This window comes from the organism of the source record quoted next, unplaced genomic scaffold, assembly GCF_019419815.1.
Source record: "Pyrus x bretschneideri cultivar Hongxiangsu unplaced genomic scaffold, Pyrus_bretschneideri_v1 Contig7, whole genome shotgun sequence".
Lineage (NCBI taxonomy): Eukaryota > Viridiplantae > Streptophyta > Magnoliopsida > Rosales > Rosaceae > Pyrus > Pyrus x bretschneideri.
This window is the reverse complement of record NW_025999809.1, coordinates 4,385,682-4,409,434: the sequence shown is the minus strand read 5'-3', so window position 1 is coordinate 4,409,434 and position 23,753 is coordinate 4,385,682. Positions and strand designations below refer to the sequence as shown.

At 35.5% G+C, this 23,753-nt stretch overlaps 1 protein-coding gene and 2 long non-coding RNA genes across 12 annotated transcripts; 1 reads left to right on the top strand and 2 right to left on the bottom strand.

The window, feature by feature from the left end:
- Window positions 1-10,614: 10,614 nt before the first annotated feature.
- LOC103927676 (wax ester synthase/diacylglycerol acyltransferase 11) lies at window positions 10,615-13,319 on the top strand. Its single transcript, XM_009336618.3, has 5 exons — window positions 10,615-10,995; window positions 11,465-12,034; window positions 12,137-12,499; window positions 12,684-12,821; window positions 12,972-13,319. The coding sequence occupies exons 1-5, from the start codon at window positions 10,798-10,800 to the stop codon at window positions 13,137-13,139; spliced, it is 1,437 nt and encodes a 478-aa protein (XP_009334893.2). The 5' UTR covers window positions 10,615-10,797; the 3' UTR covers window positions 13,140-13,319.
- Window positions 13,320-15,944: 2,625 nt separating this feature from the next.
- LOC125472378 lies at window positions 15,945-18,749 on the bottom strand. 3 transcript variants are annotated; one of them, XR_007254317.1, is made up of 5 exons: window positions 17,288-18,749; window positions 17,016-17,087; window positions 16,851-16,938; window positions 16,660-16,775; window positions 15,945-16,218 (listed from the first exon to the last, which is right to left on the bottom strand). It is a non-coding gene; the product is annotated as an uncharacterized LOC125472378 (long non-coding RNA). The 3 variants fall into 3 exon arrangements; XR_007254318.1 differs by having other exon boundaries at window positions 15,945-16,775; window positions 17,288-17,330; window positions 17,590-18,749; XR_007254316.1 differs by having other exon boundaries at window positions 15,945-16,775.
- A 101-nt stretch (window positions 18,750-18,850) lies between these two features.
- Window positions 18,851-23,347, bottom strand: LOC103928698. 8 transcript variants are annotated; one of them, XR_007254311.1, is made up of 7 exons: window positions 22,352-23,347; window positions 22,030-22,124; window positions 21,739-21,843; window positions 21,487-21,568; window positions 20,201-20,807; window positions 19,716-19,776; window positions 19,416-19,607 (listed from the first exon to the last, which is right to left on the bottom strand). It is a non-coding gene; the product is annotated as an uncharacterized LOC103928698 (long non-coding RNA). The 8 variants fall into 8 exon arrangements; XR_007254308.1 differs by having other exon boundaries at window positions 20,690-20,807; window positions 22,352-23,319; XR_007254312.1 differs by lacking the exons at window positions 19,416-19,607; window positions 21,487-21,568 and adding an exon at window positions 18,851-19,217.
- Between the last annotated feature and the right edge of the window lie 406 nt (window positions 23,348-23,753).

The window sequence follows — 23,753 nt, the reverse complement described above, 5'->3', positions numbered from 1 at the left end:
ATGTGTAGATGGAAATATCATCTTATGTTTTAAGTAATATGTCATCTTTTCATACGATGGTAAATTAAGATGAGAGGTGATGTAAAACTGTTTTTGAACTCGATGGTGCCTTTCATTTTCCAAATTCTAAAACACTGCCCACCCCTTTCCAACTTAAACTCAACACCTAATTAAGAAAGCAACTGGCTGTGAAAAAGCGAGAACATGAAAGCCACCATCGAGTTTTCTAATTGTTATACTAAAGTAAAATAATCTAGCACATGTACCCCTGTCCATTTTTAAATCCTAGCTCCGTCTCTTTCAACACCTAGTTCTCGTACTGGTATAGAAGTAATATTACTAGATTGATAACTGAGAAAAGCTTGGCTCGTTAGGAGTTCATCGTCAAGATACTTTGTGACCAGCAGCGGAGGCACTATAGGGCCAGCATAGGCCTAGGAGGCCAAGCCTACCCTCAATCTTTCAGCCTTTTCTAAATAATTTAGTATTATACTTTTTTTTGGTAACTTAGTATTACTTCTTTTAGTTTACACAAAACTCTTAAATTCTACTCACCATTAGTTAAGCAAGAGGACTGTTTTTCTTTTCAGTTCCAACAAGACTTATCGTTAAACTAAATTTAACATATTATTTTGTTCATTCGAGGAAACAAAATGCACTTGAAGTAACTTCTTGGCAACCCTCTCTCGAACAAAATGTATATCAACTTCAATGTGCTTCTTCCTTTGATGCATAGCTGGATTGTAAGCTAATGCTAAGTCAGAGAGACTGTCATAGAATAGAGTAGCTAAACAAGGCACGTCAACTCTGAGAAATAGCAGAAGTTGCTTGATCCAGTCAATCTCTGCAGTTGTGGAGGATATAGCTTCATATTCAACTTCAGTTGAAGATTTGGAGACTGTATTTTGTTTCTTGAAGGGCCAAGAGATGGGATTAAAGCCTAAGTAGACCACCAAACCTGTTGCAATCCTTCTGTCATTTGGATCCCCAACCCAGTCATCATCACTGAATGCATGTAAATCTAAATCTCCTTTGCTAAATTGAATACTATAGTCCATTGTACCCTTCAAATATCTGAGAATTCTCTTCATAGCTATAAAATGGGATTCCATGGGACAATACATAAACTGACATACCTGATGAACTGAGAAAGCAATATCAGGTCTTGTAAAAGTAAGATATTGCAAAGCACCCACCACACTTCTATAGAGTGCTGGATTATGAAAAGGTTTGCCATCATCTTTAAGTAACCTATTATAAGGTAAACATGGAGTGTGGCACGATTTGGAGAGAGCCATATCAGTCTTATTTAGCAAGTCTGTAACATACTTGGACTATAAAAGAAATAAACCAGTGGCATTGTGAGTGATTTGTATCCCTATATAATAGTGTAAGAGCCCCAAATCTTTAATATCAAATTCCTGAGCTAAAGACTGGATGACATCTGTAATAGTTGCAGTATCATTGCCTGTGATGATTATTTCATCTACATACAACAAGAGAATCACCACAGAAGTCCCAATATGCTTCACAAACAAGGAGGAATCAGAATAAGTAGTGAGAAATCCCAGAGTAGGTAAGAAATTAGTGAACCTCTCATTCGAGGCCCTTGGGGCTTGTTTTAAACCATATAGAGATTTGTGCAGCTTGCAGACATGAGAGGGTTGTTGAGAGTTCACAAACCCTGGGGGTTGAGACATGTAGACCTCTCCTTGTAAAATTCCATGAAGAAAGGCATTCTTCACATCAAGCTGCCTTAAAGCCCAACCAAACCTGTTGTAGACGTTAACAATGTATCGAGCTTAACAACTTGTGATCTTATGGTTGTAATTGTGACAAGTGTAAGCATCTTGTAATCCTTGTAATAGCTTAAGGAGTAAGCAACCTTGTTAGGTATATATACCCTTGATGTAATATGTTAAGGAAAAATAGTTAATGAAAAACTTTGTTTCTCTCTTTCTTTCTCTCTCTCTCACATTCGAACACTCTTTCTTTTTCTGCAAGGACATAGTTTTCCACCATTGCTATTACATTTACATGGTATCAAACTGAGACAATACATTCCAAAACTTGTCCTCCGAGATTTTGTTCACAACATACGAGTGACTCCAGTATATCCTCCAGTGATTCTACTCGAAGAATTGACAGTGATGAGTACAGGATTTGGAAGATGCATGATCTGGCGCTCAAGCAACTCATTACTACCACATTGTCTCCTTCTGCAATTTCTTATGCTATAAGTAGTACTAGTGTTCGAGATCTGTGGGTTCGTCTTAAAGAACAGTTCTCAATTGTCACTCGAGCCACAATCTTTCAAATGAAATCTAAGTTGCAGAACATTAAGAAAGGTACATATTCCATTTCTTTGTATTTGCAACGGATTAAAGAAGCCCATGATTACTTGGTTACGGCTGAGGTTCTATTTGATGATGATAATATTGTGATCTTGACTCTTAATGGTCTATCTCCTGAATATAATACACTGAGAACTATTATTAGGAGTAGGGAGAATGTTATTTCTATGAAGGATCTTCGCTCACAGTTGCTTGCTGAAGAAGCAATGATAACCAATGTTCCTATCACTCATTTCCTTTTTGCAATGGTAGCCAGTAATTCCTCAAATGAAAGTTCTTTTAAACCTGCTAATTCCTCAAAAGGACGTTCATATGGTTCTCCAGGAGGTTTTTATCAGTCTAAAGGTTCTGTCTATAAGTCCAGTTACAACAAAAACAAGGGTAAAGGCAATCATTACTATAATTCTCAGTCTCGATTTGGCAATGCAAAGTGTGGTAACTTCAGTAACAATACTTCTAGTATTTTTGGTGCCTCTCTACCAAGATCACAAGGGTTTTTCCAGACTCCATGTCAAATATATGGTAAATATGAACATCTACCTGTTACTTGCAGATTCAGAAATACTTAAAATCCTATCACATAAGGCTGTCAAATTTGTGGGAAAAGGAATCACAGTGCCCTATTTTGTCACTTTCGAAATGCAAACATTCAATCTCAGCAAGTATCAGCTATGCATGTTACTGCTCCGTCTCTTTCTCGTAGTGCTCATCCTTAACAGATGTGGCTTACTGATTATGGGGCAACATCTCATGTGACTGCAAATCTTCACAATTTATCACTGGCCTCTCCATTTCCTTCAAATGAAACAATTCAAACAGTTGATGGTGGTGCAGGTTTATCAATCTCCCATATTGGTTCCTCCATGCTCCATACACCTATTAAATCACTGAGACTTAATTTTGTTCTACATGTCCCTAGATTAACTCAGAATCTCTTATATGTGCATAGACTGTACTTGGATAATAATTGTTGGCTAATCTATGATGCTTTCTGTTTTTGGATCCAGGACAAAGCCACAAGGATGATTCTGTTCAAGGGACTTTGCAGTAATGGATTATATCCTATTCTTCTCCCAGCCTCAAATCATTCCTTCCAACCCAAAGTACAAGCTGTTTTTCTTGGACAACAAGCATCTTCTAGTCTATGGCATTGTAGATTAGGCCACCCATCCAATTCTATAGTTTCTACAATGTTGAGAAAGTGAAATGTTTTTGTTAAACCTGATGATAAGTCTGTGATGTGTTATGCATGTCTAGAGGGAAAATTTTGTAAATTGCCATTTGTTCCTTCTGCTTCTAAGTCACTGCATCCTTTTGATATGGTTCATATTGATGTATGGGGTCCTTCTCCATGTAATTTTGTAGAGGAGTTTAAATACTATGTGACATTCATTGATGAATGCACTAGATATTGTTGGATCTTTCCTATAATCAATAAAAGTGATGTTTGTTCAACCTTTATTGCCTTTTATAACTTTGTTTTGAATCACTTTGCCATTTCTGTTAAAACATTACAAAGTAATAAAGGAGGTGAATATATTAGCAAGCCATTTCAACAATTTCTTTTGAATAAGGGTATTAAACATCAACTTTCATGCCTATATACCCCTGAACAAAATGGTTTAGCTGAAAGGAAGCATAGACACATTGTTGAAACAATTATCACCCTCTTGCAAACTGCTTAATTGCCTCCTCAGTTCTGGTCTTTTTCTTGTCAAGCTGTTGTCTATTTCATAAACAAAATGCCATCTCCAGCACTGAATAACAAATCACCATTTGAGTTGTTATTCAACCATATTCCAGACACCAATCATCTCAGGATCTTTGGCTGTTCTTGTTTCCCATTGTTAAAACCTTATAATAGTACCAAGTTACAACCTCAAACCACAAAAGGTGTCTTTTTGGGCTATGCTTCCAAATATAAAGGCTACATATGCTATGAAGTGACTCAACAAAAAGTTTATATATCTAGGCAAGTCATCTTTGATGAAAGTGAGTTTCCTTATGTCATGTTTTCTTCCAAATACTTATCTCGGTTTTCTTCTCATTCCTATCAAATGTCTTCTTTTGCTCTCATGTCATCTGTTACACATGATAATTTGGTTGTTCCCATATCCACTACATCCACTAGGTCATCTACTATGTCTGTTCCTGTGTCACCTACTATACTACCACATTCACATGGCCCTATAAATCCAGTTTCTAAATCCATTACCACAACTTCAACATAATCTGTTCCTTTCACTTTCCCTGTGGCTATAAATTTGTCTTCTGGATCTAACTCTCATGCCAGCACTGAGATATCCTCTGAGTTTCAACCTGAGAGTTTAGAAGTTATTCTCTCTATCCCACCTATAAATTCACATGCTATGCAAACCAAATCCAAGAGTGGGATCTTCAAGCCCAAAGTATTTCTCTCAACATTTGCATACGAGAACTCAATTGATTTAACTCAGGCGGAACCATCAACATACAAGTCAGCTCTTAAATCCTCAGTGTGGTGTGCAACTATGGAAGAAGAACTCTCAGCCTTGCATTCTCAGGGCACTTGCTCTTTGGTTCCTCTTCCTGCAAATAAGAATTTGGTAGGGTGTAAGTAGGTCTTTAAAATGAAAAGAAATGCATATTGGACTATATCCAGGTATAAAGCTAGACTTGTTGAAAAAAGCTTCAACCAAGAAGAAGGGATTAACTATGGGGTGACTTTTAGTCCAGTTGTTAAACCTACAACTATTAGACTAATCTTGGCTTTAGCTACACAGTTTGGTTGGACTTTAAGGTAGCTTGATGTCAAGAATGCTTTTCTTCATGGAATTTTACAAGAAGAGGTATACACGTCTCAACCCTCAGGGTTTGTGAACTCTCAGCAACCATCTCATGTTTGCAAGCTACACAAATCTCTATATGGTTTAAAACAAGCCCCAAGGGCCTCGAATGAGAGGTTCACTAATTTCTTACCTACTCTGGGATTTCTCACTACTTATTCCGATTCCTTCTTGTTTGTGAAGCATATTAGGACTTCTGTGGTGATTCTCTTGTTGTATGTAGATGATATAATCATCACAGACAATGATACTACAAATATTACAGATGTCATCCAATCTTTAGCTCAGGAATTTGATATTAAAGATTTGAGGCCCTTACACTATTTTCTAAGGATACAAATCACTCACAATGCCACTAGTTTATTTCTCTCACAGTCCAAGTATGTTACAGACTTGCTAAATAAGACTGATATGGCCCTCTCCAAATCATGTCACACTCCATGTCTACCTTATAATAGGTTACTTAAAGATGATGGAAAACCTTTTCATAATCCAGCACTTTATAGAAGTGTGGTGGTTGCTTTGCAATATCTTACTTTTACAAGACCTGATGTTGCTTTCTCAATTCATCAGGTATGTTAGTTTATGCACTGTCCCATGGAATCCCATTTTATAGCTATGAAGATAATTTTTAGATATTTGAAGGGTACAATGGACTATGGTATTCAATTCAGCAAAGGAGATTTAGATTTACATGCATTCAGTGATGCTGACTGGGCTAGGGATTCAAATACAAAAAGTCTACAACAGGTTTGGTGGTCTACTTAGGCTCTAATCCCATATCTTGGTCCTCCATGAAACAAAATACAGTTTCCAAATCTTCAACTGAAGCTGAATATCGTGCTCTATCCTCCACAGCTGCAGAGATTGACTGGATCAAGCAACTTCTGCTATTTCTCGAAGTTTTTGTGCCTTGTCCAACTACTCAATTATGTGACAATCTCTCTGCCATAGCATTAGCTTACAATCTAGTTTGGCATCAAAGGATGAAGCACATTGAAGTTGATATACATTGTCTGAGAGAAGGTTGCCAAGAAGTTCCTCGAATGAACAATTTGTTGATATCTTTACCAAGGGTTGGTCTACTCCTTTGTTTCAGATACACTGTTCCAATCTCAAGCTGACTAAACCTCATCCTGCGATTGAGGGGGATGTTAACAGTGTATCAAGCTTAACATCTTGTGATCTTATGGTTGTAATTGTGACAAGTGTAAGCATCTTGTAAACCTTGTAATAGCTTAAGGAGTAAGCAACCTTGGAAGGTATATATACCTTTGATAACTGTCATTGTAATCTGTTAAGGAAAAATAGTTAATGAAAAACTTCCTCTCTCTCTCTCTCTCACACTCACACACTCTCTCTCTCTCTCTCTCTCTCTCTCCTTCGAGCACTCTTTCTTCTTCCGCAAGGATATAGTTTTCCACCATTGTTGTTACATTTACAAAGAGATCGAGGCTAGAATTTGATTCTATAACCTTAAGACAAGATTGCCCCTCACCGGTGCCTCAAGATTTACGCTGGCAAATGTCTCCTAGGATACAGTGATCTTTCTCTTTGCGGAAGTAGCACTCCAATCCACAAAGAACAGCGAACCAAAAATGTTTAAACTCTCTCTTTCTCAGACACTAAACTACTCTAATTTCTATTTGATTTCTGGATGCAAAACTATTTCTACAATGGCTGACTTACTAACTATTTATAGGCATTCACATGCCTTCTTTTAAAGGAGGCGTTTGTTTTTTAAAGGACAAAGGATGCATCCCTTTGTTCAACAGTTATAGCCCAACTACATGAAATGGTTGGAGAAAACCATTCATGTATTCAAGTGGTTCAAACAAAGGGGAACGAATGATACATCACATGTATCATGCCTTTAGTTTAACTCGTGTGTCCTTTTAGATAGACAGTTATACTCTTATTTTAAATTCAAACAAGAGTAACCGGTCTAATCCATCCCATAACAACTTTCATGACAACACAAAATTAAATCAAACCGTTGCGTAGACTACCCAAATTGGCAATCAAGACCGACTAAGTTTTTCCACTTTAATTTTCATTCACTTAAAATATTTAATATTTAAATATTAATAATAGCTAATATTCTAATATTAAATTTCTAACAAGTTTCACCTCTTCCTTCGAAAATAAATCTGATATCACCTTGAGCCGCCAAGATTTGCTTACCAGATCAAGAAGTTCTTGAACCTTCATATGTTCGCGAGGGAGTACTGGTGCCACTGATAACACTTCAAATGTATTCGGCGGTGGAAGCGACCGATTATGCCACACTTGTATAGCCTCTTCATTGTCCACATTCCACTTAGAACCTCCCTTAAGCACCTCACGCGCCTTCAGAATACTAATCCAACCATAGGAGCTATAGAATGGGTTGGTTGCATCCCGAAAAGATGACGTGGGATTGTGTATAGGTTTAAACAATTTAGCACCCAAGGAATCTGGTTGGTGGATTAAACACCACCCTTGTTTAACCAAGACTGCCAAATTAAAGCATACAAATCTCTGAACACATACCTCCCCTCCTCTTAGGTTTACATAATTTCTCCCTTGACCACCAGTGTATTTTTAGGGTATTCGGGTAATCGCAAAAAGTCTTCGGCAATAAGAAACCGTTCATTGCATAAGCAGGAAGATTTTGAGCAACCGCCTTGATGAGAAGTTCTCTTCCCGCACTAGTAACTTTCCCTCCCATCCACTAGGTCGTTTAATAACTCTTTCTTTGATGAACGAAAAGGTTTGTTTCTTGTTCCTGCCCACAAAAGTAGGAAGCAAATCAATAACTCTTAAAATTAAATCTAAATTCTGGTTTAGTTTCGTAGAAAAAAAAATATTCTTTCACATTGTCCAACCAAAGAATATACACTTTGAGCTTTTCCTCCTCTTTTTGAAAATTTCATATATTTTGTCCTCCAAACCAACCCACAACAATATTAATTAAGGTTTGTAAATCTCTCCGTTTTCTATAACTTTTTACTAATTTTAAAATTTCATATATGTCGTTCTCCAACTTTCCAATCCATTCTTCTCATTTTTTTTCCGTTGAAATTTTCTTAAATATTCTATATTGTGTTGGGGTGATACTACTTGAACTATGTTTTGATATCACATAATGTGACAGTTAATGTTTGGACTACTTCTTTAATCATTAAATAAGGAATCCAATCATCAACCGCCGCATCACGTAGTCTCCAAAATATGATCTAAAAACAAGGTCTCCCTAGCATTTTTCTTTGACTTGATATTGGAGAGTCAATTTCTCTTAATCTTCTTTAATTTTTTTATTAATTACTCTCTATATTGACTTGATATTGGAAGGTTAATTTCAACATATAAAAAAAAATTAGCACCTCAAAATTTAATTAGCTCACAACTCCAAGCATGTATTATACTCTCTTGTAAACGCTATCTATTTATTTTATTTTTTTTAACATTTATGTGAGGCATATCGTCACGTAAAATTCTGACTCCACTACTGTTTGTGATCGATTTGTGGAACTTCGTGTTTATTATCGGAACCATTCATATTATAGTCACTATGTAAAGATTAGTTCTGTAAAAAATCAATTAAAATTATATCGTTTAGTCATTCAACAATAGTAAATAGATGAACGGTTCATAATACCTTTATTGATACTGATCATTTATTTTTATACCGTTCGATGACCAAAATATCTCATATTTTTTCAATTTTTTGGAAAGATAATATTTACATAGTGATTTATACTATAAATGATTTCGATTACAAGCATGAAGTTTTATGAATTGGCTACAAAGTATCCTGAGGAGTTCTTCCTCAATCCTTAAGCAGCCAAGTCATTTTCTTGATAATTTTGCTTGCCTAAAAACATTAATGATCGTAAGGTTTTACTACGTGAACTATATTCGAGTTTGAATCATGGACCAAACGGGCTGTCCCATATATTATTTAGTTAGGGGGTCTCCTCGCCTAAGAGGAGACTTGTATATATATGGCAATGGTTGACTTGTTTATAGCATTGGTTCGTTGTTACCATGGCATTCTATGCATGCAATAACATAAAAATATGTGAAAAAAAACTCATATGCTCTTGTATTATTGGTACATGACGCCACGTGAGTACTTGTAACATACAAGTCCTTTTCCTCACTTGGTTAGTATAGTGTGGGAAAAAAAAAAAAAAAAAAACCTAACACATTTTCTTATATTGCACAGACCCCCACATAACAATGTATCCATTCCATACAAGTCCTTCTTTAATTATTTAAAGAAGGAATCCAATCATCATCCGCCGCATTATGTAATCTCCAAATATAGTATATAAATATGATCTCCCTACCATTTTTCATTGAGTTGATATTGAAAGGTTAATTTCTCTTGATCCTCTTGAATCTTGAATTACTCTCTATATCGACTTAATATTGGAAGGTTAATTCAACATGAAAAAGAAAAGAAAAAAAACATTTAGCGCCTAAAATATTTATTTACCTCACGACTTCTACTCTCTTGTAACTATTTATTTTATTTTTTAACATTTATATGAGGCATATCTTCACGTAAATTCTAGCTCTGCCACTGTTTGTGACCAAGTTGCAGAACTTCGTGTTTATTATAAAAACCGTTCATATTATAAGTCACTATGTACAGATCAGTTCTGTAAAAAATCAATTAAAATTATTGTCATTTAGTCATTCATAATAGTAAATAGATAGAAGGTTCATAATATTTTTACTAATGCAAATCATTTGTTCTTATACAGTTCGATGTCCAAATGATCACATATTTTTTTAATTTTTTGTAAAGATAATCTTTACATAGTGAACTATAATATAAACGGTTTTGATTACAAACATAGAGTTATATGAATTGGCTATGACGTGTCTTGAGGAGAGTAGTACTTCCTCAGTCCTTAAGGAGCCAATGCTTTTACTTGAAAATTTCGCTTGCCTGAATACATTAATGATCGTAAGGTATATGGGAACTATATTTGAGTTTGAATCATGGAGCAAAAAGGTTGTCCCATATATTGCAAACAGGTTGTCCCATATATTAATTAGTTAGTGGGTCGTCTCGCCTAAGGGAAGACTTATATATGGCACTGGTTGATTGTTATGGTGACGTCTCGTGCTAATAACATATAAGTATGAAAAAAAAAAATAAACACACATCCTTATATTGTTAGTACAAAACTTCACGTGTACCTGTGTTATACAAGTCATTCTCCTCGTGATCAATATAATAATGTTAAAAAAAAATTATAGCTTGTTCTTGTATTGCACAAAACACCACGTGTCGTAACAATGTATCTATTCCATATAAGTCTTTCTCATCGCCTAGGCAACGTGTCTGAGCAAGGATAAAAATGCATAGCAAATTTTTAGTAATTAAAACATTTTAAACATTGACCACCTACTATTTCGCGTTCTTAATTTCTTAGAGGGTTATGAAGCGACTAGACTAACAATGGTTCCCTCAATATTGTCGTTTTTCATAATTGAATCAAATGACCATTTTACTCACATTCTTGCGTAAGAGATGGCCTATAAATTAAGATGCATGCAGCAACCCCAAATGAACTAAACCACTACAATTTGTTGTTAAAGTGGACAGAGAGAGAAAAAAGATGGAGTTTATTAAGGTTGATGATGGAGATTATTACAATGAGCCGGTGAGTCCTACTGGCCAATGCCTCAACACCTCGGTGTTATCCATGTCAGTTCTTGGTGTTTTAGAATCTGAGGTTCCAATCGATGAATCAAGGATCATGTCATTCCTTCAGGATGTCTTCCTCCACATCAACCCACGCTTCTGCTCCATCATGGTACTCTCTCTCTCTCTCTCTCTCTCTCTCTCTCTCTCTCTCTCTCAATTTTGTTCATATGCTTTTATTTGAGATGTTGAAAGTTAGTCATAAACATTTCAATTATCAAATTTTTTTTTTCTTTTAACTTTATACTTGTTAACAAAGAGAGAAGACACACTTTTTGAACTCGAGACGTATGAGTAGAAACTCAAGATAGAGACTTAGAGTCTTTACCCTAAATAATTAGTCAAATTGAATTAAAGATCTATTTGTAAATGCTTATCTAAAAGACACTTCTAACATATGTATAAATGCTTTTATTAGAAATGTACGGTCGAACTTTTATTAAAAATTTAAGTGCTTTGAAGTTCTTTTTGCAAAAAATTGTTATAATTGCTTTTGAACGTTAGAAAACGCTTTTTCCTATCATGGTAATGATTATAATTAGGAAATTAATTTAATATTAAATTTGAAAAATCCTCCGCAGGTTGACGTCGACGGAGAGAAACAATGGAAGAAGGTTGAGGTCAAGCTCACGGATCATGTTCACGTCCCTATTTTTCCCTCTGGAGTATTGTCACCTGAGCCTTACGACCTTTATCTCGGTGACTACATATCAAAAGTAGTACTGGAAAAATACCCAGAAGACAAACCACTGTGGGAAGTTCACATAGTCAAATATCCAACTTCCACTGCCGCTGGTAACCTAATATTCAAGCTTCACCATGCACTTGGCGATGGCTACTCCTTCATGAGTGCTCTTCTTTCTTGTCTGCAAAGAGCTGACGATCCTTCTCGCCCTCTAACTTTTCCGTCGCGCCAAGGTTCCGAGAGAAAGGGACGTGACGATTATTATAAGAGTGCTTTGAGGTGGGTGTCTCAGAATTTGGCCTCAGCTTTTTATGCCGTGAAGGATTTGGGTTGGAACGCTTTCGTTGAAGATGATCGAACACCGATAAGATCTGGGAATTCTGGAGTTGAGTTTCTGCCAATGGATATATCAAGCTTGATATTCTCCCTTGATGAAATCAAACTAATCAAGAACAAGCTCAACGTGGTAAGATACTATATATGATTATAATTAGCTAGGTCGCTATATTTTTTTGTTCATATATATCATTTTGTGTGATCGAAATTTTTTCTTTTCTTGTTGTGGCAGACGATAAATGATGTGATATGTGGAATAGTGCTCTTTGCTACTAGACTGTACATGCAAGAGATGATTAATAATAACCAAAAATCAAGCAGCGCAGCAAGCTGCCGAGCGCTGGTGTTGGTCAATACTAGGATCACTCATGGTGATTACAAGCCGGTGAAGCGGATGATCGGACCCAATTCTGAGATGCCGTGGGGGAACCGAATTGCTTTCATGCCGATTTCCATGCCCAAGTTAACTGAAATCTTGAACCCGCTGGACTTCGTCTTCGAAGCACAAAAACGTATTAAGAGGAAGAGGAGTTCTTTTTCCGTTTCTTTCTATAACAAGCTATTTGAAATTGTGAGCAAGCTTAGAGGCCATGAGGTGGGTAATCATCTCTCAATACACTTTCAGTACGAGGACGGCCCATGTTGTTATATGGTTTCATTAATTCACGTGTTATAATATGCGTAGACATATTGTATTTATGGTCGATGTTGCAAACAATATCAACCATATATATAGTATAATTAAAGTAATCCTCCTTGAAATGGTATTGATGTTGCAGGCAGCATCAAGATACATGCACAACAGACTGATGAAGTCGAGCCTCATGATATCAAATATGATAGGGCCTGTCGAGAAAGCAGCTTTGGCTGATCATCCAATCAAGGGTGTATACTTTATGGTTTTAGGTATACCTCAGGTATGTCGTTAAGTATATATTTATAGTACATTGATGTGTCCGATTTTGAGCATATATAATTAATTCATGTCAAGTTAGTTAGAGCAGTGTGCTCCTCTCAGTAAGTTAACGCATCTTATTAAATGTTTCGAGATTTCAATGGTTTTGCAGGACATTATCATAACAATAGTCAGTTATATGGGAGACTTGAGGATTTCCTTTGGAACTCAGAAGGGCTTTATTGATCCTCAAAAGTTCAAGTCATGCTTGAAAAATGCGTTTGAGATGATACTAGAAGTCACAGACAAAATTCCTATAGAGACGAAGGCATCTCTTTAATCGTCTGAACTGTGTGCTTAATGGAATAAAAACCAGAGAGTTGTGCTATTCTAATATGGTTGTATAATAATAATACAATAAAATTTTATATATGTAGTTTTGTTTTGAAATACGTACAATCCTAATGATAATTTAGTGGGGGAATATGATCAAGTCATGTTTATGATCATCTCTTTTCTTTTGTAGGCTTGTTGTAATCCATATGGTATCAATTTAATATATATATATATATGGTTTAAATTTTAATTGCTAATTTTATTACACGAATTATTTTTACCCTAAACTTCAATTTGGAAATTCTTGCCTGCAAATTTTCTTTTCACAAATTAAATCTCGCCCGTTCACACGTTCATTTAGTTAAATCTCAACAAGTGAAAAAAAATAATAATTAGTTAGCTAAATATCAATCGTTCATTCGTGAAGACAAAAGTGCAAGTGAGTAAAACTATCTAAATTGGGTGGCGTGAAACCTGTGTAGTTAGCTTTTGAGATTTGACACGTAAACTAACCTACTCTAATAGAGCAAAGAAAGTTGAGATTCCACCATAAAACCAATTGGCAATATGATGAATAACCCAACTCTTTATAAACACATGCAGTGTCTCTCATTTTTTTAATGTGAGATTTATACTCTTAACAAAGATAGAGTCGTCTCAATGCAAACTGAGGCATACGACAAAAATATACAATCATACCTTCCTAATTCTCTAGACACTTAATATAGTTTTCACCTAATAAGCTAGTGAAATTAGAAAACTTTTCAATCCAATCTACTAACTATTTCCACAATCGTAAGAATTAGAGGCACATTAGATTAGATTTAGGAGGATAATAGAAACCTTTTGTTTTTTTTTCCCCCTTTATTGTGCTGAGAATATGATGAAGGGATAAATTTTAAAGATACAAAATAAGAGTATGAAAAAAAAATGAGGCATGATTCAAAGTGAGCTAGGTTCAAGGTACACTCCTTGTCGCTTTCCTACTTTGCTATGAGATTTGCTTTTTTGACAGCATAAGTTTTGTTGATTGGCATCCCACACCACCATTGGTAGGTTTGATTATCCATTACCAATTCGTTGGGGAAAATATGCATATGATTATCCATAGCTAAACTACAAACCAGTTTTATGACCTTTGGGATTGTATGATACTTACTCAAATTTCAACATGTTTTATCTTTCTCCCCAACAGCGGCTCGAATTCTGGCTCCGAATGCGCAAAATATACACCAATAATCTGTATCAGGGTACTCATACATCACATCCTCCTCTTAAGCACTGATTCTTACCCATATCTCAAACATGTCTGTGGAGCAAAAAATAATCACAAGGCGACACGTGGATTTTTGGGTAAATGAAGAAAATTACCCTCAAGGCACACCGAGATTCCTACACGCGAGCAATGGGCAATCATCCCTCAACCAAGTCAAAAGTGCGCAAAATAGGTAATAATTCAAAACCTATTTCATCCATCCTCATAAAATCCTTTCCGGGTTCCACAAGTAGTTCAAAGTCTCAGGCAGTTTGCCAAACAAGACTTTGCAGGCTGAGGATTATTTCAGTTGTCCAACAATCCCTGAGAATTCCAAATTCTAGTTCAAATAGGAAACCTTTTATTTTCTGTTTTATCATTTAATTATGTTTCCTAGAAGGGAGGTCGAAGTAAAACCAAAGGACGGCAAACAAGGCGGAATGTGGGTGAGCAGAAGAAATAGAGAGACCCTTTTTTTTGGGTGATGCCATTCAAAGACATTTTTTGATTTCCCATATATTTTGTCATTGAATTATTTTTAATTTAATCGATCAAATGGACGAGAATTGAGAGATGTGTGAAAGACAAGAGGTATATGGATAGTGCTACCATTTTTTCTATGTTCCACCTCATTTTCATTTCATTTTTTCTCCATTTTCAATTTGTATGGCATTGCATGGAATGGTTTTTTGCACATGGTATTTAAACGGCTAGATTTCGATGTCAAAACCAAGTAAAGAACATATATATGAAACAAGTTCACTATCACATAAGACATGACAATGCATTATTAGATTGAGATGTCACGGTGGCGGTGAGCTCATTTCATGTAAGTTTCTCTTCAATCATGTGATGCGTCATATACATCAGTGCATTGTAGAATTTTCACTTTTGGAGATTGTCTTGTTGAAGATGATTTTTTTTTTTTTGACAAATGATAATGTTAGTGGATTAAATTGTTAAATATTAGAGGGAGGAGGATCGGTGGACTTGAACCCACATCAGAGTGCAAAAATCTTATTGCATTTTGCCATTGTAGTAAGGCGTCATCCACTTGTTGAAGATGATCTTGGTCAAGCAAAAGAGAGAAAAATAAAAATGTATTATCCATTACTTAGGGTTTAAGTCTTAATCATTTCTCATTACACCCAAAATTTTATTCGAAAAATAATGAGAAATAATTTATTTTTACTAGTGATTCGTTAGAGGATCAACGGACAAAATTAAAAAGTGGAATACAAAAGTTGTTCCCTATTTAAGTGATGAAATGCTACAACATCATTAAGATTAAAAAAAGTTATACTTAGGTCCTCACTAGCAAAAGTGCCCGCGCGATGCTGCGGGTTTTAAAATTGTATAAAATATGTAGAAAGTTATAATGTGTACATATACTATTTACATACATATGAAATCTATTTACAACCCTAAAAAAAGGTTTCAACTTCGACATAACAAAAACAGTTTGCACAAATCTTAGCAAGAATTCACTAACATATATGAAGGGATCCCCTACAAATGAATAGTTTGCACAACCCAAGATAATATAGCAAGAAATAAAGAATGAAAAACCTTTTCTTCGGTAAAAATGAAAGTAGTAATACTGTAATAGTAACATCAGTTCTAGACATATTTTAAGTGTCGAATATAGGAGCATACTTATTAGCTATTGGATTATATCTCGTCAATAACAAACAGCCAATTTCCGCACCATTTTTCTATAGCTTCATAGTTGGCATGGTCTGAGCTAATAAGAAATCTCTCCACTTCTTTGAGATAGTTTCGAGTAATCTGTGGTTCCCATGAGACACCTTTGCCCAACATCTCAATGCTAAATCATCAGGAAATCCAGAAATAAGACATTGGTGCAAAAATTCTCTATATTCCAAAAGATTGTTAAATAAAATCAACCAAATACTCGAGACCAAAAAAGAGAAAAACTACATGCGTATAGAGCTATAGATAAGATAGAGGTCAGTTCTTCGCGAAACCAACATTGCATTTTACCAAAAAAAAAATAAAAATAAAAAAATAAAACCCAACAAAATAAAAGATGAGTATATGCAGTGGCAGTCATATAAGAGTTCATTCATCAGCTGAAATTTGTTACTTCAGATTGGCCCATTCATCATTTCTATAAAATTTATATTATGGCATTCCCACTTAGCAAAACTAACATGTTAGCATTAATAAACTGAAAAGCTATATCACTGTAACCCGAGTCAACTTATCCAATCAGAAAAGTAGCGTAATATCTTTAGTAGAACATAACCTGGTCTATCCAGCAAGTTTTGTGCGAAACTCATTGAAATTCCTTATCATTGAGGTAAACTTGGATCTCATTTTCTGCACATTGATGAAGCCGTTCCAACCCAGACTCAACTTCACCTGCAGAAACACAAATTAATTAGGACAAAGCAACACGATGCATTGTCTCTCTTCAAGCTTGAGCAAATGACATACCTTGCAAGTACTCAGAACTTGGCATGTTCATGCTCCGGCAAATAATATCAATTAGCATATGTCCATGTTAGTACTCGCCCATATTCAACTATTTGAAAATAAAGAAAATTTAATAAGAAAAAGCAATAGACTCTTGGTAGAAAAGTGTCGTCATTTGTGGTGTACCTGTAGTCAGGCCTCTGTAATAAACTTCAACTGTGACTCAGGTTGGCACTACATATCGCTCTGCTTCTCAAGCTACAATAACAACATCGATGGTATACATAACTCAAAAAAATGAAAAATAGTAGAAACTGAAGGAGAAAATTGTACATATAGAAAATACATTGCACTAAGCATAAACCCAGGAACACAAACCACACAATTGACATTCACATTCATCAGCTATACCAAAATCACTAACCAAGAAAGACATGACAGTAAAATGTTTTACTTACGTGCATAGTGCCTCTGCAAGTCTGCAAGTGCTTTTCACCGGGACTGCAGTGCAGTGAAGGGAAAGGAAAAAAAAATTACTCTAACCTGAATTATTTTATAAATACCATAGATTGTCATGAAGAACATGTATTTTGAAATTATAGACATGATTTATACCCCAAAAAGTAGATAATAGAAACTGCTAAAGCATCAATTGAAAAAATAAAAAGAAGATTCTTGCACATCGAGCCTATGATAAATGTCAATTAATTGACATTAAGTCAAAGAAAGCATCTGCTAAAGCATAATTAACCCAACCTACTTTAATCCATGAAATCAATTCAGTTATCCCTTCCTATTCTGATAACTGTCCAAACCATGAATGAGATACAATTGGATCATCATCCAAGAACCGATACAGGTGGTTCCCATCCTCAAATAGAATTTTCCTGGTGCAACATAAAAGCACTGTTGAAAACAACGGAAGAATACATGTCAACAATGGCATAATATATGTGAAGCAAGTTGGTTTGACATGAAAACAAAAATTGTAATTGTCCACATATTTCACGCCTTCATTGTATAAGAAAAATGTCAGTCCAACCACTTGTAGATCAAATGTAATTTTGATTGAGTATTATTCTTTCCACCCAGAATTTCCTAACAATAAAACAAAGTGAATGAGAATATAAAGACACTTCCAAGGCAAACTTCAAAGGCTCACTGAAGAACATTATGCAAAATAGAGTTTGCATGCAAACTTTCTCCAAATTCAATAGCCTGCATCGTAACAGAAATCGAAAGGTAAAAGGGAAGAGTTAATAAGAATAAGATTAGCTAGCAATCTCTTTTGCATATACAGTAGATACAACATACTTGATGAAATCATTTCTTGCATATGAAATACAACATCGTCATTTAACTGCATACACAGAGAACAAACACGCAGACAGAGAGATGAATGTGCAAAATGAGAGAAAAGAAAACTAAACCAAGATTGGTATACAAAAGAGCATTAGATCTATAACCTGGAAAACAAAAAGAAAAAAAAAAAGCCATACAAAAAACCCCAAAAAAAAAAAAAAAAAATTACGGACCTTAAGACAGAGAACAAACAGGCAGACAGAGAGATCAATGTGCAAAATGAGAGAAAAGAAAACTAATAAGGGAAATAAATATCTCTGATGATTCCCCCAAAATCTGACCTAACACACTAAAAAATTCGAAAATAATCCACAACAAAAAGGCAGATCTAAGCTGATAGAAAAAAAAAAAAATTTTAAAAGCACTTATCTTTCGAAATCCAGGCATGCAGCGGTAGATCCGGATAATCCGTATCCCCACTTCTGAAATCCATGACTCATACCTTTCCCCTTCGCTCTCTTTCCATCGTCATCTCTCTCTCTCTCTCTCTCTCTCTCTTTCTTTCTTCCGCTCTCTGTCAGAGTCTCCATCCCCCCGAAACCCTCATTGAAGGACAGCAAATGAAACCCACTTTCCCACATCTGAAATCCATCAGCCATGCCTCTCCCCTGCGCTGTCTTCCCCTCGGCATCTCTCTCTCTCTCTCTCTCTCTGTCTCTCCGTTTCTTCCGCTCTCTGTGAGAGCTTCATTTCCCCGAAACTATCAGTGAAGGACAGCAAATGCAACCCTTACACGGCAACCCCTTAATTCACTCAAAACCGAGAGGACAAAATTGCCCTTCCAACCTAGTCCACATATAATGGGTTTCTTGCAAATAAGGTGAAATGAAGGGGTAATTCGTCCAAAACCCTCCGGACAAAATCACCCTTATCAGTTCAAATAATATCCTTCAAACCCAGCCCAATTCTCATGGTTTTTTTGTAAATAAGATGAAATCAAGAGGCAAACAATTGACTGTGGCCCAATGAACAGTCAATTGCTCCTCAGTTTTAGAATAGATAACTAGCAGGACTGCCCGCGCTTTGCTGCGGGTTTTCAAATCATGAATAATATTCATAGAAAATTTAACTGAAAATGCTACAGCGATATAATCGCATTCTTAAATGTAACAATTTAGAGAACGCATGTTTTATATGAGTAACGCTCACAAAACCACACATTTACACAATTATCTCCAAATGAAAGAAAAAGCAAGAGATATGTGAATTGATCCATAAAATATGTAGTTTAATTTACATCGCTACTCATTAAGTCGACATCAAATAGAAGCTTCACATCACAATAATTAACCACAATCCTCTGTTTTTGTAAGTGCAAAATGAAAAACGGAATCAAATATTAAACCCAATATCTTCACAGCACAATGTTCAACCCAAAATCTTCACATTAGCTCAAGAACTATATTGTTTCCAGAGCTTTCCAATTTCCCAGCACGGAACAACAAACATAAAAGCATTAAAATAGTTCTAAATTAAAACAATAGGATGAACTACAAAACGATAGAGGAAAGATTAAGAGCTTACCCTCACAAAATCAAAGCTCACCAAAATGCTTACCCTAACCAGAGAATCGTAGAGAATAAATCTGCATCAACATGTAAATCATAGAAAAAAAAATTAAAATTTATAAATAGCATCATTTCACTACTAATTTGAATAAATCCAGAAACAATACATTGGAATAATCTTTTAGGTCTTCCAATATTAATAGGTTAGAAATTCAGAAGATAAAACACCACAATTCATTAAATTCAAAGTTGAACAATTCATTAAATTCAGAGCTTACCCACTGTAACATCAAATGATAGAAGCAAGACTTGTGTTAAAAGTCATGTGATGTGTATATTTAAAGACACCAAGATTTTACATGCCCAAGAAAGGGAATCACTCCATTAAAAAGAGAGGAACTACTGATACTACAGGTACATTAACCAGACCACTAATTTTAAATGACAGCATATGCTCGAGTAAGCGAAAGACTAAAAGACAAAAAGAAGAGGGTTATATACCCGTTTCAATGTCATTGTCAGGGGCCTCTTAAACCTGGTTCCAAAATGAGGATAGTCCAACACTCTCGTAGTGACTAATGCTTATTGTGACCTTCACTCAGTTTGTGAATTAGAAACTTGAAATACACCAAAAATTATATTAATAGCCATTCCCCTAATTTTAACTACTAACAGCGTAAAGAATTGGAAATTACAATTAAGACCAATGTTTTCCCCCTTTTTTTTCATTGCCATAAAAGGCAGAAAAACAAAGGCTTCTAAAACTCAAACCAACCGTCTCATTTCTTCCCAAAAATAAACATATTTTAATCCAACATTCATAAATGCATGGTCAAACAGGGGAGAAAATTATGTTAATTTGGGCTTCAAATTTACAAACATAACTGTTTACAATAAGCATATATAACATGATTTGGTCTGCAGTGCTTTCACCAATAGTTATAAAAAACAAAGATTCTAAAGATATGCATGCAATAGAATGACTATTACCTCCAAGTAAGCAATTGCATGGTTGCAGTCTAAGTTGCACACATCATGTTCAATCTGATAGCTTCAGTATAGCACTTGACAACATTATTTCAGGCTTTTCCTTAAATGAAGTATTTCCCTGGGAAAAGATTAGCAAACATAGAAATTGAAACAATACACATAAGTACATTGGTATCCCAGTTCTTTGCTAATAGAAAATGAAATTAAGGGGATGGAGAGACCTAATTTCAACTTTTTGAAGGAGAACACCACACTTCATTCATATCAAAGAACATCATGATTCCAATTTCAATTTTGAACATAATAAATCACATAGCATTCATATATTACTTCAACTTCTTTCAAATTTACTTTTGTATTTAAAGATTGTATATTTTAATGAGTCTAAATTGACTATATATAAATTATACCTTTTTATATTTAAATAATAATGTACATTGTATAATTACAGTTATAGTCCATGAATACAATTAGAGGCCTTTGAATTTCTTTGCAAGAGAAGATTTACACGGAAAAGCAACTGCAAATATACAGAAGGAGGGAATTTGAGTTTTGTAGTCCATCTACTCAGCAATTTCTTAATATAGATACAACTGAGCAGTGGGAGAGCTTTAGCTAATACTATTCAATTCCACAGGTAATTATAAAAAAATAATCACATAATTTCTCACAATAAAAATCAATGTGACTAAAAACAAATGATATGTATCAACTTTGATGATTTCCCTTATTTTCCCTCTCCTTCCCAGCAACCAAACAGGGGCAAAAATTACCGAAAACTGAAAAGATTGAAGTACCTGAGCAAGTTGGAATGCCTGGGTTGCCATATACACTTGGTGTAAAAAAAATAAGGGTGGGCATTTTTAGAGCACCTAAACCCTTCATCCACAAACGTATGTAAAAAATCATACAAAATAATATTTTGAATGCATTAATCCGTAGAAACAAATAAGCTAAAATCAAACTTCTCTATCAGAAAGTAAAGACACGATCCAAAAATCCATTAACATAAAAAAGATGTCAATGTCCATTAGCAGCAAGTTTCTCACCTGGAAGACAAATCTCTTTTTCATTCCTTGAACTGATAGAAGACCTTTCATACGATATATGTCCTCACTTCGTTTCAACAACAGTGTACCAAGCCATATGTTAGCCTAAAAAAATAAAAACGAAATCAGTAGTCTTTGTCAGGTTTTCTTTCATACATGCCTGGACAAAGACTCTGGATGCAACTGGCCCTCAAATGTGTACTTGTCTCATTCAAAGGCAACGGGTCCACATGGAAGACACAAAAGAAATTATCAAATATATTGCAAAATACGACAAAACATAGATCCTACCTTTTCAAGTTCTAAGTTCCTTTCACAAACTATGCTGACAGAAGAAACATCAGGATCATGAACATGATCATGGGTGTGGTGATCCTCATGATGGTCTGCACATCAGTTTCAAATGTGTGAATATCAGTTCATAAATCAAATCACAATTATAGTGGAAGATCAGAACTCTTAAAGCAAATCAAAATATTATCCAATCAAAAACCAAACTAAAGCAAATCACATACGCAACAGAAGCCGAACACAAATCCCACATTTCACAACCAAATCATCATATTAGTTCGAAACATTAAATTCTAAGAACTAAAAATAATAATAACAGTACCTTAAACTGAATCTTGAGGTGAGAACCTCTTGCTTTGCAACCTGCAACAAACCATAGAAATTAAAACCCACGAATCCACAATCAGATAAAAACAATTTTCCAAGAAAAACAAAACGAAGATTGGTATACAAAGGAGCATTAGATCTATAACCTGGAAAACAAAAAGAAAAAAAAAAGCCATACAAAAAACCCAAAAAAAAAAAAAAAAAAAAAGAACCGACCTTAAGACAGAGAACAAACAGGCAGACAGAGAGATGAATGTGCAAAATGAGAGAAAAGCAAACTAATAAGGGAAATTAATATCTCTGATGATTCCCCCAAAATCTGACCTTACACACTAAAAAATTCGAAAATAATCCACTTATTTTTCAAAATCACTTATCTTTCTAAGCTGATAGAAAAAAAAAAAAAATTTAAAAAGCACTTATCTTTCGAAATCTAGGCATGCAGCGGTAGATCCGGATAACCCGTATGGTTTTCTCTGACCATCCCCACTCTCCCACTTCTGAAATCCATGACTCATACCTCTCCCCTTCGCTCTCTTTCCATCGTCATCTCTCTCTCTCTCTCTCTTTCTTCCGCTCTCTGTCAGAGTCTCCATCCCCCCGAAACCCTCATTCAAGGACAGCAAATGAAACTGTACACAACAACCCTCGAATTCAGTCAAAACCGAGAAGACAAAACCCACTTTCCCAGTTTTGAAATCCATCATCCATACCTCTCCCCTGCGCTGTCTTCCCATCGGCATCTCTCTCTCTTTCTCTCTCTCTCTCTCTCTCTGTTTCTTCCGCTCTCGGCATCTCTCTCTCTCTCTCTCTCTGTTTCTTCCGCTCTCTGTCAGAGCCTCAATTCCCCGAAACCATCAATGAAGGGCAGCAAATGCAACCCTACACGGCAACCCCAAAATTTAGCCAAAACCGACAGGACAAAATTGCCCTTCCAACCTAGTCCACATATAATGGGTTTCTTGCAAATAAGGTGAAATAAAGGGGTAATTCGTCCTAAACCCTCCGGACAAAATTACCCTTCTTCAAATAAATACCCTTCAAACCCAGCCCAAATCTCATGGTTTTATTGTAAATAAGATGAAATCAAGAGGCAAACAATTGACTGTAGCCGAATGAACAGTCAATTGCTCCTCAGTTTTAGAATAGATAATGTGCGCTTCCAATTTCCTCTCTTGGACCCCAAGCAACCAACATCAAAGATTCAACCGCTAATTGCTATTATTTGGGCTCTGGCCCCTCTTTCTGTTCCTCTTGTAGGCCCTTCCAACGAGAAAATCTTAGGTCCGAGGAACAGACCAGGTGGCCATACGGGCCCACGCACACAAAATCATCCCTACTTTATATCTCCTGAATTTTTCTTGTTCATCCGGTCTCATTGTGTTCCACTATCCTCT

Bases quoted from the DNA above. Each gene is read 5' to 3' on its own strand.
- LOC103927676 (XM_009336618.3), top strand. From the start codon at position 10,798: ATGGAGTTTATTAAGGTTGATGATGGAGATTATTACAATGAGCCGGTG. The intron at 10,996-11,464 runs GTACTCTCTCTC...AATCCTCCGCAG, and splicing joins CACGCTTCTGCTCCATCATG to GTTGACGTCGACGGAGAGAA. The intron at 12,822-12,971 runs GTATGTCGTTAA...ATGGTTTTGCAG, and splicing joins TGGTTTTAGGTATACCTCAG to GACATTATCATAACAATAGT.